Source organism: Anolis sagrei, chromosome X, assembly GCF_037176765.1.
Source record: "Anolis sagrei isolate rAnoSag1 chromosome X, rAnoSag1.mat, whole genome shotgun sequence".
Taxonomy (NCBI): Eukaryota; Metazoa; Chordata; class Lepidosauria; order Squamata; family Dactyloidae; genus Anolis; species Anolis sagrei.
The window spans coordinates 27,410,993-27,429,582 of NC_090034.1; the positions used below are offsets into that span (position 1 = coordinate 27,410,993).

An 18,590-nucleotide genomic window follows, 5' to 3' on the forward strand; every position below is an offset into this window, starting at 1 on the left:
TGGCCACCCACTCCACTTGGTCTCCATTTATGTACATAGACAGAAACATTTTGTGGGTCTTCTGGTGAGCCTTCCAGGATTACTTGTTTTCACACGACTTCTCCCTTTTTAGGTTCCTGAGTGCTCTGGCTGTGCTGGCGGAACGGCCAGAGTTGGTGGAGCGAGTCATGATCACGCGAACGATTTGCCCTGAGGGGGCCTACCAGGTGCGGCTTTGCAAGGACGGCACCTGGACCACCGTACTGGTGGACGACATGCTTCCCTGCGATGAGTTTGGCTACCTCCTCTTCTCTCAGGTTGGTGCGGGAGTGGGATTTGGCCACTGCTGGCCCATTATGTCTGAGGAAAGAGGGAGTATGTCAGGGTGGGTGGGGTTATAACACAGGCGTGGGCAAACTTCGGACCTCCATCCAGGTGTCTTGGACTTCAACTCCCACAAATCCTAACAGCCTTAGGCCCCTTCCTTTTCTGCTCCTTTTCCGCTTAAGCGGCTGAGGGGGAAAAGGAAGGGGCCTGAGGCTGTTAGGAATTGTGGGAGTTGAAGTCCAAAACACCTGGAGGGCTGAAGTTTGCCCATGCCTGTTTATATAGAAGCAGAATCCAGTTTTTGTCAGCACAAATTTTCAGTTGCTTGGCCCCAGGGTTTTGTTTTACCCAGATCTCAGGAATGTTCCTTTTTTTGGCTTATAACTCCCAGAAAATGTGTCAAGTGAATTTCACAAAGTTTGAATGAGTTAAAGAGAAAGAGAAAGGGAAGGGAAAAGGAGCAAGAAGCAGTGAAGGAATATGAGATAAATAAGGGCATTAGGTGTTGCAAAGTGCCAGGACAAGACATCTGTGTCAATAGGTAGAAAGAGATCAAGTTGACCTGACAAGATGGGAATGAGGGAGAAGAAGGAGCAGAAATTGTTTTCAGAATGTGCAGGAAATGTTTTGGGAACAAAAGAGAAAACAAAAGGATGTTTAAAGTACAGAATAAAGACACAAGAGACATGGAGCTAAGAGAAGGAAAACTACAGATAAGACAGAGAGAATCAGAAAATAATAGAGTTGGAAGAGACCCCGTGGACCATCTAGTCCAATCCCCTTCTGTCATGCAGGAAAAGCACAATCAAAGCCTCTCCTACAGATGGCCATCCAGCCTCTGTTTAAAAGTTTACAGGGAAGAAACTTTCACCAGACTCTGTGGTGAGAGTTCCACTGTTGAACATCTTGTACAGTCAAGAAGTTCTTCCTAATGTTCAGGTGGAATCTCCTTTTTGACTTCATGTTGCACACATGTGTGTGTTTGCATCAATTGGGACTATAAAACCTATGATACAGAGACAGACAAATGTGGGATTTTTTTAACGCTTATCTTGGCTTTGCTTGATTGGAATACCACCCCTTAGTTTATCTGCAGAACGAAACTATTGAATTTTAATCTCCTCGATCTCTAGTCTTAGTTGGAAAGTAAAAGGACTAGAGATATATAGGGGGGGGGGGGGCACTGCAACAACACCATTAAACAGACAGTCCAGAAGATAAATTGTGATGTCCTTCTGCCTTGTCTTGCAGGCCCAGAGGAAGCAGCTGTGGGTGGCCCTGATCGAGAAGGCCCTGGCCAAGCTCCACGGCTCATACTTTGCTCTCCAAGCAGGGCGCGCCATTGAAGGCCTGGCCACACTCACGGGCGCCCCTTGCGAGAGCCTGATGCTGCAGGTCAGCTCCACTAACCCTCGCGAGGAGCCCATTGACACTGACCTCATCTGGGCCAAAATGCTGAGTTCTAAGGAGGCTGGGTAAGAGGACCAGGCCGAAAGGACGAGGGTGTTTCCCTTCCACTGGGAGGAGGAGAACAAAGCCTGTCACTGCAAACCTAAGTGGGTTGGCGATCCCCTTTCGGCAGACAGCCGCACAGAGGGGCATGCTGTTTGGCCAGCCGCTCTTATGTTTTGACTGGAGCTGGGAAATATACATACACATACACTTTATTTCCCAAGATTGGGCATTTGTGAAATTGTAGCAGGTTCTGATAACGCTATGTAACACTATTTTTATTAGTATTGTTCTTATGTTTATTTATACCCTGCTTTTTCTCTCCACTGGGAAACTCAAAGCAACTTACATTAAAAGTATTTCAATACAATTTAAAATCTACAAATATACAAATTTTAAGACAGAATTAAATCTCATTGATATTTTAAAAAACCGCTAAAAATCAAAATCATGACACTGAAAGATGGTTTGGAGAATCAGGGGCAAACCGTAGGTATAAGTGGTCTCTGACCTTCCTTATATCTGCTTATTGATACCTTATCATCAGGATAAGGCTTTTTCTTAGATAATTTGTAGTTTAAAAAGAAAATAAGAGCAGCTTTATCTTGTGTAATCACACAAGAAAGGAGTTACAGAAAATGGTTGGAAGTCGCCCGCCTTGGGGTAGGATTCCCAATAAGATATTGGCTGCCCCTCAAATTGTCTCGCAGTCCAAATAGCTTGTATAGCTATGGAAGCCTGGATTGAAAATGCAGCTGCTCAATGACAAGTTGATGGATGGTAAAAGTACTATAACACTATATAACAATTTTTGTTCCTGGGTTATAAATGTCATTTCCTAAGGGGTTTTATCATTAAAGCACAGGAAAAGTTTACTAAACTGCCAAAACTTTGTTTCTGTGGGAGGGACATCATCCTGCAGCACATTTTGCTCTAGTTTTTCAATGCATTTCTCATCATCGAGTCTCAACCCATTCAACCTAGTTTGTGGCCAGCACAGAAACAACGTTTCTAGAGCAAAACAACAACTTTCAAAGTAAGGGCAGCTCCATTAAACAGGAAATAACACTTTCAAACCAAATACAGATTTATTTATTTACTTACTTGCTATGTTTCAACCCCGCTCTTACCTCACCCAGAAGGGGACTCGGGACAGCTTCCAGTTTTGGCAATTATTCAGTGCCACATAAGGGAAGCAATACATAACACAATTAAGCTATAAAAAACAGTAAACATATAAATACCATTAAAACCATTTAAACATATTAAAACATATTAGCACAGATCCCATTGTGTTTCAAATTGTGTTACGTATTGTAATCATACTTTAGAAAAGTAACATGAATTTGACACAGGATTTGCCAGGCTGAGATTGAAGTCTGTTGTCTATTTCTCCACCCTCACCTTAGGAAAATGATCAATAGTGCATTTTTCTCTTAAAATAATCTCCCAAATATGTTTCCCCCATTTGATTCCTGGTGCCATGTATGATCGATCTTTGTCTTTTCTCCACCTTCACCCTACTGATCCATCCCTCCCTTCCCAACCATCCTTCGCCCTTCAGTTTCCTAATGGGCGCGTCCTGCGGAGGGGGCAACATGAAGGTAGACGACGCAGCCTATGAAAGCATGGGCCTTCGACCAAGGCATGCATACTCCATATTGGATGTACGAGATGTGCAAGGATGCAGGTAAGGACAGCCAAGCCAAACACTGTGGCCCATTTGTTTGTTTCAAGGGTTACTTGTTTGCTTTAAATTGTCCATTCATCCCTGCCTCAGGGGAGCGTGCTTGCGCCAACAATGTTTAACGTTTACACAAATGATCAGCCACTGCCAGAAGGGACAGGGAATTTCATCTATGCTGACGATCGTGCCATCACCACTCAAGCAGGGAGCTTTGAAATGGTTGAACAGAAGCTCTCCAAAGCTTTAGGCACTCTTACTGCCTATTACAGAGAAAATCAGCTGGTTCCTAATCCATCTAAAATACAGACGTGTGCTTTTCATCTTAAGAACATACAATCATCTCAGGCTCTGAGGATGACCTGAGAAGGAATCCCACTGGAGCATTGAGGCACAACCAAATACCTAGGAGTACTCCGAACTGTGCTCTCACCTGTTTGAATATCAAGGGGGTGTTAGAAATAATATTGTACGAAAGCTGACTGGCACAACCTGGGAACCGCAACCAGACACAGTGAAGACATCTGCCCTTGTGCTTTGCTACTGTGCTACTGAGTACGTATGGCCAGTGAGGAATACATCTCACCACGTCAAACCAGTGGATGTGGCTCTTAATGAAACATGCTGCATTATCACAAGATGTCTACACCCAACACCACTGGAGAAATTATACTGTTTAGCTGGTATTGCACCACCTGACATCCATTGGGAAGTAGCAGCCAATAATGAAAGGACCAAGGCATTGACATCTCTGGCCCATCCTCTGTTCGGCTATCAGCCAGCATGCCAACCCCTTAAATGAAGAAACACCTTTCTACGATCTACAGGGATACTCACAGGAACACCTCAGCAAGTAAGTATCCAAAAGTGGCAGGCTATAACCCAGAACCTCAATCAGTGGCTGAGAGCGGACGAGAAGCTCCCACCTGGGCATACAGAAGAATGGGTGAATTAGAAGGTGCTGACCAGGGTGTTCTCTGAGACCATGAGATGCAGAACCAATCTTAGGAAATGGGGCTACAAAGTCGAGTCCATGACATGCGAGTGTGGAGGAGAGCAGTCCACAGACCACTTACTACAATGCAGTCTGAGTCCTGCCATATACAGCAACACCAGAGGTCAAAGGACATTTAGTATAACGCTTTATTTGGTTTTTTTATACATTATAACTGTATTCTCAATTCACTTGTGACACGATAAATAAATAAATAGCATAATAATGAGTCGGGACTCTCAATGCTTTAGTCCATGTTTATGAGGAAGTCCTATCAAATGAAGCAAGGTTTATTTCTGAGGAAGCATACATAAAATTGCAGTGTTCATTTCCTCGTTGATCTACTTCTGTTTGCTTTGGATAAAATGACTCACTTTTGGCTACGGAAGAGATTATGTTTTGACCCTCCCTTAAAAGACTGGTCAGACACTGACTCAGAAAGGAAGCTTGAGCTGGTTTTGAGCCCCTGAATCATCCATTCACTTACTCAGGCCTGACTCTGTTCTTTCCTCCTTGCTTTGCTTAGGCTGCTCCGGCTCCGTAACCCATGGGGTCGCTTCTCTTGGAATGGCAGCTGGTCTGATGAGTGGTCCCACTGGCCGACACCCTTGAGGCATGAACTGATGCCCCACGGGAGCAGCGAGGGGGTCTTTTGGATGGAGTACAGTGACTTTATCAGGTATTACTATATATTCCATGGAGCCAGGGGAGCTCTTTCCCAAGCTCCTGGTTGCACTCACTTGTGGGGCTTCCATTTGAGAGATTGGTGCCTCAGTTCACGGTCAGACACTGAAGGCATCTCCCATTTGTCTGAAGCAGAAGGAAGTAAAAAAAAAATATTAAACAACAATTCAGAGATTTCCCACATTTGTTCAGACTGAGTAATAAAGTTATTATTATTATTTGAAACACAACAAGAGGAAACAAACAAGGACATCTAATCACCTCTCAACAAAGGTTTCCTCCAGGCACTGTCAGGCCATTATACTAATCAAGGTGGTCAGTTGAAACATTCACACCTAGCTCCAGCAGACAAGAGTCCTTTGTCCCACCCTGGTCATTCCACAGATATATAAACCCTTTTCCTAGTTCCAACAGACTCACTACCTCTGAGGATGCTTGCCATAGATGCAGGCGAAACGTCAGGAGAGAATGCTTCTAGACCATGGCCATATAGCCCGAAAAAACCTACAACAACCCAGTGATTCCGGCCATGAAAGCCTTCGACAATACCCAACAAGATGATGATGATGATTATGATGATGATGATGATTATATTTATTGCCAGCCTCTCCTTGCAGCTTGAAGATGATTAATACACTGAACAGATATTAAATACAAGACACGAGTTTAAAATTGGCTGGGTAGGCCTTCTGCCGGAAGAGATAGGTCTTTAGATGGTTTTAAAATTCCGACAGTTGATCTAGCTGTCAGAGCACTTCCAGCTAAAATGTTAAGTAAAAATCTCTCATCTTAATGGTTTTCCCTGTTGTTTTTCTTAGGCTTTGTGTGTGTGAGAGTTGGAGTTGTTTTGAAATGGAATTTTAACACAGCTGCACTATTTACTTGTAGTGCTGGCAAAAACAGCATCATGTGCTTTCGTGATTTCCTGACGCTTCTATGAACTGTTAATTTTAACTTAGATCTTTTTATTTGGAGGCCATAAGATGGCTTCTTAACCTGCTGGATTGCACAGCTAGCCAGAACATGTTAAAAATACAGTGGGTAGAAGGAGATAGTAGCAGAGCTATCTCCCCCGCAAAATAATGTGCTATTCCTGGTGAAAAGGTCATATTGGAGTGCTGGATATCATAGAATCATAGTGTTGGAAGGGTTCCCATCAAGGTTCTCCAGCTAGAGTGTTCCCAGCAGCAGGTAGCTATCCAATCTCTTTTTTGAAGAGTCTCCACCATCTCTAGACAATTGGTTCCATTGCTAAACAATTCCCACTGCCAGGAAGTTCCTTCTGATGTTCAATTGAATTCTACTGTCTTGTAACTTCAAACCACTAGGCTAGGTCCTATCTTCTGGTCCCTCCCTTCCTTTCCTTCCTTCTCTCTCCCTTCCCCCCTTTCCTCTCTCTTCCCTTTCTTTCTTCCCTTCTTCCTATCCTCTTGTCATCCATCTCTCCCTCTTCCTTTTTCTTTCCTTCCTAACTCTTTCCATCCCTCCTCCTCTCTTCCTTTTTTTCTTCCCTTACTGCCTTCTTTCCTTCTCATCCTCCTTTTTTTCTTTCCCTCTCTCATCCTTGTCTTTCCTCCTCTTTTCTTCCTTCCTTCCTTCACTCTTTCACTCTTCCTTCCTTTTCTTTCTTGTCCCTTACTCTCTGGAGCAGCCCTTGAGTCCAGTCATGGCACTCCTCAGTCTTCTGTCTGCCAGATTGAATATGCCCAACTCCTTTAGCCTTTTGTCAGATGTTTAGTTCCCTCATAGGACTTAGAGAGGATTGTGGGGGTCTTGGCAAGAGCTGCTTCCAGATCCAATGGGCTTTCTGTTGTTCCTTTCCCAGGTATTTTGACTCAGTAGACATCTGTAAGCTCCACTCAGACTGGCACGAGGTGCGTGTGCAAGGCACTTTCCCAAACAAGGCCAGTGGTCCCATCACAGTGACCTCGCTGACGGTGCTGGAGCGTGCCACCTTGGAGTTTGCCCTCTTCCAGGAAGGCAGCAGGTAAGGCTGGCATTCAAGCTTAGGAGAACATGGCCACAGTTTGCTCCTAGGGCCTTTTACTCTCTTGGCTTCACAAGTTGCAGCCGTCTGGGTTGGAGGGGCCGCAGTAGCACAGTGGGTTAAACTGCTAGCTGCAGAAAAACTTGCTGACTGAAAGGTTGGCAGTTTGAAGCCACAGGTTAGGGTGAGCTCCCACTGTTAGCCCTAGCTTCTTCCAACCTAGCAGTTTGAACACATACAATATGAGTAGATCAATAGGTATCGCCTTGGGGGGAAGGTAAAAGGCACCCATGCAGCCATGCCAGCAACACAACCAGGAGGGTCTATGGACATCAGGCTCCTCGGCATGGAAAATGGATCAAGAGCACCTCCCCCATCTCCTCCAGGAGTTAAGCATCTCCTCCAGGCACTCTTGATGGAAAGGGAAACCTTTGCCTTTGTTTGTGTATTGTATGTCATTGTCCCCTGTGTAAAAGGCATTGAATGTTTGCCTGTATATTTGTATACTGTATTTCACTCTGAGTCTCTTCGGGAAGATAGAGCTGGATAAAAATAAAGTTTATTATTATTATTATTATTATTATTATTATTATTATTATTATCATCTTGAGTAACCCTGTAAACTTCAGAAATCTTTAGCTGTAATTCCCATGACCAATGGCTGTGCTGACTGAGACTGATGGGACTTGTAGTGAAAAAACTTAGAGCAGGCATAGGCCAACTTCAGCCCTCCAGGTGTTTAGGACTCACAAATTCTAACAGCCAGTTGTGAGAGTTGAAGTCCAAAACATCTGGAGGGAGGACTGAAGTTGGCCCATCCCTGCTCTAATAAGAACCCAAGCGGAGTCATTTTGATTGGCTGGGAAATCGAGTCTGCCTTTTACCCCTTTCCTTTTTCCCTGCATTGTCATTACTTTCTCTTATCGTGAATATCAGTCCTGATATTCTGATATAACTAATTAAACTGATATATGCAATACAAGATGCATATGAACAAGGGTAAGAACACTACAAATAGATACAGGACAAGTTTCAGCCTGAATCCAACACAGGAAATTGTCTTATCCTGGCTAACTCAACCTTTGAACAAATCCCATCATCCCTGATCATTGGTACTTATCCAAAACATCTTCTGTTGACGTCTGGTCTGTCGTGACTGGCTGTGCAGGTTTTCCAATTGGAGCCTTTCCTTTCCCATATGCAAAGCATGAGGCCCTCTCCTCTCCCTTGTTGCAGGCGCTCGGACACGGTGGACAGCCACTTGCTGGACCTTTGCATCATGGTATTCCGTGCCACCTTCATCAATGGCAGCAAGCTCAGCCTGGGGCGCCTCATGGCACACAGCAAGCGAGCGGTCAAGAAGTTTGTCAACTGCGATGTTATGCTGGAACCAGGCGAGTATGCTGTGGTGTGCTGTGCCTTCAACCACTGGACCGCAGCAGTGACCGGCAGCTCCTCCGGCCAAGGTAACCGCAGCAGGCAGTGGGCAGGGAAGTTGCTCTTGCTGGCTTGCTTAGTGCTTTAAAAAAAAACTTCTCAAAATAATGTTAGAAGGTAGAGGGTTCGAATAGCATAGAATAGAAAAGTATAGAATAGCTTTATTGTTTTTGTGCTATTGCAAAATGAAATTACATGCCTTCCCCAGCACACACCACAAAACAACACACTCATCCCTCCACACTCCCACCACCACCACACAGCACCCAATGCCACTTCAGTGCGAGACCACGGAGTTCAACATAGTCACAGCTCTAGGATAAAAGCTATCTCTCAGTCTGTTTGTCCTTGCCTTTGTCACCCGGTATGGTCTGCCAAATGGCAATAATAAGATATTGTAAGGAATTCCTTCACAGAGCTGGAGAAGGGAGAAAGTTGGGAGGCAGTGGTCACAATGACACTCAAGCAACGCCAGGTATATACACGAATACATAGACTAGACTAGAATAGAATAGTTTTATTGTCATTGTGCTATGCCAAATTAAATGCCTTCTCTAGCACACATCACAAAACAACACACCCATGCCTCCACACTCCCACCACCAACACACATCCCTCACTGCTACATCAGTGCAAAGCCGTGGAGTTCAGTATAGTTACAGCTCTAGGATAAAAGCTCTCTCTCCATCTGTTTGTCCTTGCCTTTGTCACTCTGTACCATCTGCCAGATGGCAATAATTCAAAGAAAGAATACGCTGGGTGAGATGAATCTCCAAGAATGCTCTGAGCTTTTTTAAGGCTGCGGGACTTATAAAGTTCTTCCAAAGAGGGGAGAAAAAAGGGCAACCCATGATTCTCTGTGCAGAAGTGGTGTAACAAATAATAATAATAATAATAATAATAATAATAATAATACATACATACATACATACATACATACATACATACATACTTTATTTATAGACCAGCCTCTTACCCCAAGGGGACTCAGGGCAGTTAACATGCACAAAATACAAACATTCAATGCTGTAGTCAAATTCATACAAGCTGTAGAGAAGCCTATGCTTAATTCTCATTTTGCTTCTCTTTTGACCACCATTGAGTACATTGGGCTGTTTTGAACTCCTCAGTTGAATAATGATGTCCTGAAGTTTGTGAAATCAGAGTCCAGCTGATTCTGTGCTGAAGCTGGCTAGGCTACCAGCATCAAGAGCTGTACACTACATTTTGCTATCATTTTTGGTCCCATGTATTTTGCTTCTAACCCTAGCAAGCCACCACTGGAATCCTTGAGATATCAGTCTTAGGCTGGGAAAAGTTCCCTTGCCCTAGATCAATATTTGTCAAGTCTATAGTCCAATTTTATGAGCCTTTGGATCAGGCATGGGCCAACTTTGGGCTTCCTAATGGCTGGTAGGAATTGGCCCATGCCTGCTCCAGATCCTTCACATGTGGCCAAAAGATGCTTAAAAATAAGAAAAAAGGAAGTAGCTGGAACTTCTTTGAAAACATGTGTTTTGTGCTGAACAGTATGGGTTGGGAGAGTTCTTAAGACCTACTTATAAGGTCACCTGAGCTATTCCAAAAGAGGTCCTTCATCCATTCCCCATCCAGAAAGGCAGCCCTATTGTTTCTTTTTCAGCCCTGATTTCTGCATCTTTTTAAACATCAGCCCTTCCATACTGGGTTGGCTTGTGCATCCTAGAGTGTGCATCCTAGAGTTGTATTAAAGCTTAAGATGGACTTTGATTCGCTTTGTGAGAAGGAGGCCTGATGGCAGGGAGGGCGAGGACAGGGATCCTAGAGACACAACGCAGCCACCTGACATGGCTTGTTTATGTTCACCCCTCCCAGTCTCCAGTCCTACCACCGGCAATGCAAGCCCAGCTATGGAAGTTTCCAGCTACATCTTGGCCATCTACAGCTCCCGCTTGGTGATGGTGGAGCAGATCGAGGCTCAGTCTACCACTCTAGCTGACGCCATCATCCTTCTCACAGAGAACAAGGGCGAGAGGCACGAGGTAAGCGCAGAGTTCAGGTGTGGGGCACCTAGCATTCCAGATAATTCCAGAGTAATTTTTCCAAGCCATCTCCTATCGGATAGGATAGGATATTAACTTAGGTACCTGGCAATGCCCAGGTTGTTTGAAGAAGTCATTTGTTTTATTTTATTTATGAATATTCCAAATAAGAAAATGTATAAGGATGTGGGTGGACTACAGCTCACATTGTGCCACATTAACCCCCTCAAACTGTGTTAGTATTTGAAATTGGTCATGTTAGGCATGTGTGCCAAGTTTGCTGCAGATGCATCATCAGTGGGGTTCAATGCGCCCTCTGGCTGCAGGGTGAACTACAACTTCCAACTTGGTGAGTCAGTCACCTGTAACCCCCTCCAGTATGTTCAGCTGGTCATGAGAGTTCTGTGTGCCAGGTTTGGTCCCGGTCTGTTGTCTGTGGAGGTCACAGCGCTCTGCTTGATGCAGGGTGAACTACAACTTCTATCATGTTGAGTGAGTCCCCCCAACACCTCCAGTATACTCCATTTCTGATCAATTCTGCTCTGTTTGATATGCAGACAGAGTAGAAAAAATTAGGAAAGGGTTATAGGAGAGACAGTCAGTGGGGTCATGCACATTTCACATCAGTGGAGAGAGTCAGAAACACTGGGGTGTCTGTGGTGGAGAAAACACATAAAATCTAGGATGAAATTGTCCTAGTATGAAAGCCTTCACTTGAGTGATGGGCAGTATGGCGTTTGAGGAGGACACTGTCATGGGTTGGTGGCTCTAGTTCACGGTGCTCACTATAACCTGCAATGTCATTGGAGGGAGGGCCTTTGGTTGCTCCTCATTGGTGGGGTTCATAGTTCTTTATGGAAGTGGGAGCCTGTCTGTGAAAGTGGGAGCCCCAGCCACATACATACATACATACCTACTTTCACTTTGATAATATATATATAAATAAACCAGTTCAGAAAGATCTCAAATGTTGTGGTTGTGTGCCTTCCAAGTCATGTCTCGCTTCCGGCGACTCTAAGGCAAATCCATGGATAAGATTTGCTGAGAGGAAGGTCTCCACACTAGTTCTGGAGACCATTTCAGATCATTCTGCAAGAATTTTATTTTCCTCATACACTGGATTTCAGTGTTCAGGATCATCAGCAGGGTTTTTTTTAATATTAAAAAAGTGAAGAGTGCTGAAGGAGGATTGACGTTGGGAGGGACAGATGGCCCCAGTATATGTCCTTTTCCCAACACTGTTCTTTATATGGTTAGAGAGCATCTTTATGTACTTCTTGCATGGTTCCCCCTTTTCTTTTCTTTTTTTTGACAAGATCTTGCAACGTTTTCCTCTTTCTTAAATCCCATCTTGGGAGAATGATGAAACATCAATTCAATGAATATTTAATTTTTTTCATTAGTGTTGCCCCTGGGCGCAAGGTGTCAGTGCCCGAGTCAAAAGAAGACTGACTGCTTGCTTTGCTTCCTTAGGGGCGCGAAGGCATGACCTGCTACTACCTGACGCATGGCTGGGCTGGCCTCATCGTTGTGGTGGAGAACCGGCACCCAAAGTCCTACCTGCACGTTCAGTGCGACTGCACAGACAGCTTCAACGTAGTGTCAACACGGGGGAGCCTCAAGACTCAGGACAGTGTGCCACCACTACACAGGTGAGAAAGGAAGGAGCCTTGGCCTGGTATGGACAATATACAGTCAGGCATTGGGACGGACCTGATCTTTTCATTGGGTTACTAGAAAGTGTCTTGTTTCCAGGCGATTTTGTAACTTGTGCTACTCAGAAACCTACATGTATTTACTTGCATCTAATGTGCCATCGAATCCAATGCTCACCTCAATTTTTAAAACCCTGAAACCAAAAAATGTAATTGCTGCTGAAAAAAGTGCACTCTTTGTAATTTGGCCAAAAAAGGTGTGCATTATAGCAGCTGTATGCTTCGCATGCCTTCTTTAAAAACAAAAGTGTTAGGACATCAAAGCTTCCAGCAATGGAAAAGAAAACCTTAGGGTGTACCTATGCTATGGAATGAATCTCCTTTAATGGGCCTGGTTGCTATAGAGTCAGAGGGGCTATAGTTTGAGATCATGGGGGCTGCCAAAGAATGAGGGTGCCTCAAACAAACAAATCCCAGCATTGCATAGCACTGAGCCGTGCCCATTAAATAAGAGCGAATGTCCCTCATAGGAACTCCAGGTGCTGCCCCTGAAGCAGCTTCCCTTTTGCTTTGGCTCAGGGCTAAGATGACTATATGATGCAATTCTAATGCGTGCCCTGATTTTGGGAAGGTCCTTTACACAAAAAAAGGGCAAGCATTAGATTTGAGTAAATACAATCGCTTGTCCAGTATAGTCCAGCTCAAAGATCCCATTTCTACTGTTTTTAACCATGGTTCAAAGATCAGGAAATTGATCACCGGCTCATTTGAACATTATGAGTATTGTAAAGCTCTAAAGGACCTCCAAGGTTATCTAGCCCTATGCAGTGCTGCTGTATGGAATCTGCTGCTAGGTAGCGGTGTCAAACTTGTGGTCCTCTAGGTGTTTTGGCCTCCAACTCCCAGAAACCCTAAGCAAAGTGTCCAGTGGCCAGGAATTCTGGGAGTTGAAGCCCAAAACACTGGAGGGCCACAAGTTTGACACTAGTGTGGTAGAGCATCTCTGTTTGGTAGTCATCTGTTTAAAGCCCTTGGAAAACGGGAGTATTGTAGTATTTGCTTGAAAGGACTATGTTGGGGGGAATTGTATTAGCACGCATACCCAGTAGGCATGTGCAAAAAAAATATATCATTTTTTGATTGTATGTATACTTGGTTAAAGCTGTTTCTAGTCTAGAGGGGACAAGAGTCACGAGTATGCAGCTCTCTCCCTGCAGGAGGCAGTTTTCCAAGGCATATGAAGGGGGCTTCCCATTTTCCAGGGAAGGAAGACAGATCGACTTGGAGGTATCCTGCCTTGGCTTCTTTTAAAAAGCGCTCCCTCCTCTCTTGATTTGGAGGCGGAAAGGAGATTGAAGTATGGGGGCAGAGGCGGGGAAAGGCATTATAAGCGAGGCACCAGTTCTCCTTTCTGCCTCCAGATCAAGAGAGAAGGGAGTGCTTTTTAAAGGAAGCCAGACTGAACGAATGAACAACAACAGGGCAGGATACCTCCAGGTCAATGCCTCTTCCTATCCTAGGAAGCCCCCTTAAAATGCCTTGGAAAACTGCCTCCTGCGGGGAGAAAGATGCAGAAAGATAGCCGAGTAGAAACAGCTTTAACAAAGCATATTTACAATCCAAAACTTTTTTTGCACATGCCTAATACCCAGCACACCTGTTATCCTTTCTTTTTCTCATCTCCTAGGCAAGTCCTTGTGATTTTGTCCCAGCTGGAAGGCAACGCCGGCTTCTCCATCACCCACCGCCTGGCCCACCGCAAAGCCACCCAGGCATTTCTAAACGACTGGATGTCAACCAAGGGGACGCACAACCCACCGCTCACCCCGGAGGTGGCCGGACTGCATGGGCCCCGGCCGCTATGACAAACGGCCCCACTGCCTGCCCCTCCGCTCTTCTGCTTCTGCCTTTTCTCCGGACCCCTCTGCCTCGGGCAATGCCCAGGACGCCACTACTGAGCCGTCGGGACGGAGGAGGAGGATGGGTGGGCAGGCGGAGCGCCTCCAGCCAAGCGCCTTGCCTTCCCTCCCATCCTGTCCCGTCCCGTCCCGTCCTCTGGGGCCAAGCAGGGAGCTGCTCAGGTTCCCTCTCCCTTGCAGCCCCTCTCCTCTCCCCTCCCTTTCCCCCACAGATGATGCACTTTATCCAGAGCTGCTGTCCGAATAGGAGAACAAGGGAATTTTGCGGCCAGGAGGAGGAGGAGGAGAGGTCCGGGCTCTGGCAAGCAAAGAAAAGAAAGGGCCTTGGCAGCCCTTGGCTCCTGGACCTGGCCCTTCCCACAGCCGCCAAAAACCCCAAGGCTGCAACAATATACCTCTGGCCAACGTGTCTGTCTGTGTGTCTCTGCCTCACCTCACCATTACATGTCCCAGCTGAATGCTGCAGTGGAAGGTGCTGCTGGGGCAAGGTGTATGTTGATATGTTGCCCCCCATCCCCATCCCCTCGCGACTGGTATGACAATTGGCAGGCGGAGGGATGCAGATGGGCAGGACGGGGTGGGAACATTAATTGGTGTGGGGGGGGGGGGGGTAGCAAAGCGTCATACATTTTGACCGTTCTTGCTGGGCAAGTCACAGGCAAGCCTTAGGGTGCAAGCCATTTTGCAGCAGTCAAGGGGGGAAAAGATGTGTGGGCTGGTCATTTGTTGTTTCCGCCATTGTAATTGTTTTTTTGTCCTCCTTGGCGAGGCAGGTCAAAGCATGAGCCATGAAAGGGACCTGCCACTGTTGACCGTATGGAACTGGGAAACAGCCTTTCTTTGCCTGCCTCCTTCACTTTAGTTCCTGTCTGTGCATCCCTCTAAAACACAGCCACTCTGAGTCGTGCAGAGGAACAAACAGCAACATAAATCAGAGACGTAGGAGCTGCAGGCCATTTTCCCAGCACTATCCTCTGCTGGGAGTCAAGCTTCTCACTGAACACCATTTGCCTGCAGGTCTTTACCTGGGAAGGTCAGCAGGAGGTGTGGAAGGAGATGGGACCGGGAGCATGCGAAGAGGATTAGCCTCTGCTGGGTCCTTTGAAAGGGCTAGGAAGTGTGGTTTCACAGGCGACCCTTCCGCTGGTATGGGCACACTTCCCATGTCCCTTCTGGCCTTTTGCAGCCAGAAGGGAGAAAAGTCAGGACTCAGCGGTGGAGCTGGAAGAGAATGGTTGACCCTCTCTTGGTGCCTTGGCCACTTGGCGATATGAGGAAAGCTCCAGGTGGCTGCAGGACTGTGTATATGGTTTAATCCAGGCCTTTTCAACCTGGGGATTTCAGCTTCCAGAATTCCTGACCATTGAGCCAGCTGACCAGGGCTTTTGGGAGTTGGAGGTCTGCATGCTGAAGAGGCCTGGTCCATCAGTGGGGCCCTTTGGGTTCACCACTGCTCAGCTTTGCAGTTCAAACCTCAGCCTCCAACAAAGCAAATGTTCTAAGTAACTGTTTGAACTACAACTCTTGGAACCTTGCAAGGGGGTCCTGCAAAAGTCTGAACGTGGAATGCTCTCAAGAAGTTCTGTGCTGGGGAATGGGTTGTGAGTTAAGCCAATACGTAGACTGGATCCATACTGCCATATCATCCAGATTATCAAATTAAATGATACAGATTATCTGCTTTGAACTGGATTATATGAATCTTCACTGCCATATAATCCAGTCCAAAGCAGAATTTCATATGGCAGTGTCAATGGGGCCATAGTGGAACATATTCAACATGGGAGGCCAGTCTCTAGTCTCTAGTCTCATCTGAAGCTGCTTAACTTGCTCAAACTTTGCTTTAAACAGCACTGAACTATATAATGTAGGAATGGGCACAGTCCATGTTTTCCCCAGACCCAGAGCAAGGCTGAGCACAATGGGTATTGGTGGCACCAGAACTCAATAACAGGGTATCAGGGACAGGATTTGTAATCCACGCCATGAGCTCAGGCAGAGGGATATCAGGGATGGCATATTCCTGCCAACTTCGTGGGTTCGGGCACAGGGTTGGAGAAGTGGTGCCTGGGAAACGTATCGTCGATAGGACCTCCCCCACCCCCTAATGTGTGCTCAAGCCATGCATCCACGTAAAGCAGCCTTGGCACTCATATGGTCCATCGAGAAGCTGGCACGTCCGAAGCCCTGCCCACTCCATGGGGTGCCTATTGGCTGCGTAGTGTCCAGTGGGGAGTGGGAAAGCAGAAGGCAGCATTGGTATTTGCACAGTGATTTGAAGCATCAATCTGGGGACTATTCAGGGGAGGTACTATTGGCTTAACCTGCTTCCAGGTTAGAGTTTGGAAAAGTACCCTTTGGCTCCAAAAGCGCAACACAGAAAGGTCCTTTTCTAAAGTTCAGGGCCACCCTTTGCACTTCCATGTCCTAATGTCTGAGCTGTTGCCAGGCCCACCACTGGTGTCCCTTGTGATGGAGGCTTCAGCTTCTTTGTAGCTTCAAGCAGATAAGAGGGAAGAAATGAGCCCCAGTTGCAGATTCCTGCTGACAAGGGGATTCTGGGAGGTGTCCTCCATAAAACTTGGTTTTCTGACTCCTTGGTATGAAGAGGAACTTTCAGCCAGTGTCCCTTCTGAGAAGGACCGCCCCTCTCACGCTCCCGTATTGGGACGAGGGCCTTGTATTTTAATGGCACTGCGGCAGACAATAGTCAACAGGAAAGCCTGGATCCAAGCACAGAGGTACAGTAACTGCCCTCTCACCAGCTTCTGTCTTCCATGTGGTTACTCAAAACACAAGGGCCAAGCCAGAAGGAGCAGGCAACCCTACTTTCAAGCCATTTGCACTAATTCCTTCCTGCTGTGACTCCTGGGAAACGTAGTTTACTGGGAGGCTTGTGGCAGGGAACCACGGGTCGGCAGGGTTTGTGTGTCACTTTGGAGGAGCCGTTTCCCCAAAGCATTGACTCCATTTCTGATGTCGGGGAAGCAGGAGAAAAAACAGCAGACATCGGAATCGGCCAATTCCTGCAGCCCTTCATTCCATGGGTTGTGCAGAAAGTTGCTCAAAACTCAAGCGATTGTGTCATGACTGTGCTGCTTGAGCAGCAGCCTATAAGGCATTGTGGACTGAAATAAGTTCAACTCTTGTCTTGTCCAAAAGGGCCAACTGCAGCAGTTGATGCTGGTATCAAACCGATGTGTGTGCAATGCAAGCATCCCCTTGGTCTGAGGATGCAGGTGCCGGTCAGTCTTGGTGTGGAGGGGGTGGCATTGGGTCCCTGGAGAAGGCCATGGTCTCCTTGTCCGAGGGCTATACTGGCACTGCTGCAGCTACAGGTCGATGGGGTAGCCATGCCAACCTGTCCCATGCGAATGCAAGCTCCAACATGTGTTCGTCCTATGCCATTTCAGCCAGTCATGCAGCAACAGTCATGAAGTTGAGTGTTTCCTCATTTCTGTTTGTACCCATCACCTCCAAACCAGTGTTCCTGGCACTGCCACTCCAGGCCAGGGAGTGGGTGGACTTCTTCCTTCTTTTTTGTATTCATTTTTGATCTGTCCAAAATGTCTCCTGTCTTTTTTCCAACTTTTTTTTTGTTGACTTTCATTTTGTCATGCAGTTCATTCTCTTTCTGTCTCTCCGAGCTGTGAATAATTTTTAACCATGTAAATATTGTCCAGCTCTTAAGGAAAACATAGGATATTTTATCAACTGTAAATCAAATCTGTAATCAAGTCCCTGTATAAATATGAATTATCCCATGGGTGGTTTTCAAACTCAGGTTCCAAAGGACCAAATAATAATAAAAGTTTTGTTTTGTATTTGTTTGCTTTGCTCTGTACATTATTAACACATCTGACCTACAGACGGATGAGCTGATATCCTATACACTGACCTCACCAAGCCTTTAGGAGATGTAGTCAAACCATATGAAGGCTGCTTGCTTGCAGAAGGATGCTTTACCTTTTGTTTGTAACTATACACTAGCCTTGTTCTGCTATACAGGGAATTCTTTCAATGGATTGTATACAGACTTTTTTCTATATCTTCTCCGCTTCGCAGTGAATATAGACAAGGGAAAGGAGGAAAACCACAAGCTATGGAAAAAAAGGAACACTCCAAGACTAATGATCGTCCTACTATTTAGTGCAGGTATGGTCAAACCCAAGCCCGGGGGCCAGATGCACCCCCTTGGGCTCTTTCTCAGGCCTTCCTCTCTCTCATCACCCTATCCTTCCTTCCTTCTCTCCCTCCCTCCCTTAACTCCCTCTTTCTCCCTCCCTTCCTCCTTCCCTTCCACCCTTTTGTCCTTTCTTCCCCCCTTTTCTCTTTCATTTTCTTCCCTTCTTTATCCCCTTCCTTCCTTACCTCCCTCTTACTCCTTCCCTCCTTCCTTCTTCCCTTTCTTCCTTATCTCCCTCTTACTCCCTCCCCCGTCCTTATACCCT

At 46.1% G+C, this 18,590-nt stretch overlaps 1 protein-coding gene across 4 annotated transcripts in view; it reads left to right on the plus strand.

The window, feature by feature from the left end:
- The window catches only part of CAPN15 (calpain 15), a 131,725-nt gene extending 113,762 nt beyond the window's left edge, over positions 1-17,963 (plus strand). For all 4 annotated transcript variants that reach the window (XM_067461202.1, XM_067461203.1, XM_060786224.2 and 1 more), the window contains 9 exons: positions 113-296; positions 1,558-1,781; positions 3,323-3,448; positions 4,963-5,115; positions 6,946-7,107; positions 8,344-8,573; positions 10,399-10,565; positions 12,039-12,217; positions 13,908-17,963. In XM_067461202.1, coding sequence (XP_067317303.1) covers positions 113-296; positions 1,558-1,781; positions 3,323-3,448; positions 4,963-5,115; positions 6,946-7,107; positions 8,344-8,573; positions 10,399-10,565; positions 12,039-12,217; positions 13,908-14,085 — 1,603 coding nt within the window. In that variant the 3' untranslated portion in view covers positions 14,086-17,963. The remainder of the gene's footprint in view (positions 1-112; positions 297-1,557; positions 1,782-3,322; positions 3,449-4,962; positions 5,116-6,945; positions 7,108-8,343; positions 8,574-10,398; positions 10,566-12,038; positions 12,218-13,907) is intronic.
- Positions 17,964-18,590: the final 627 nt, after the last annotated feature.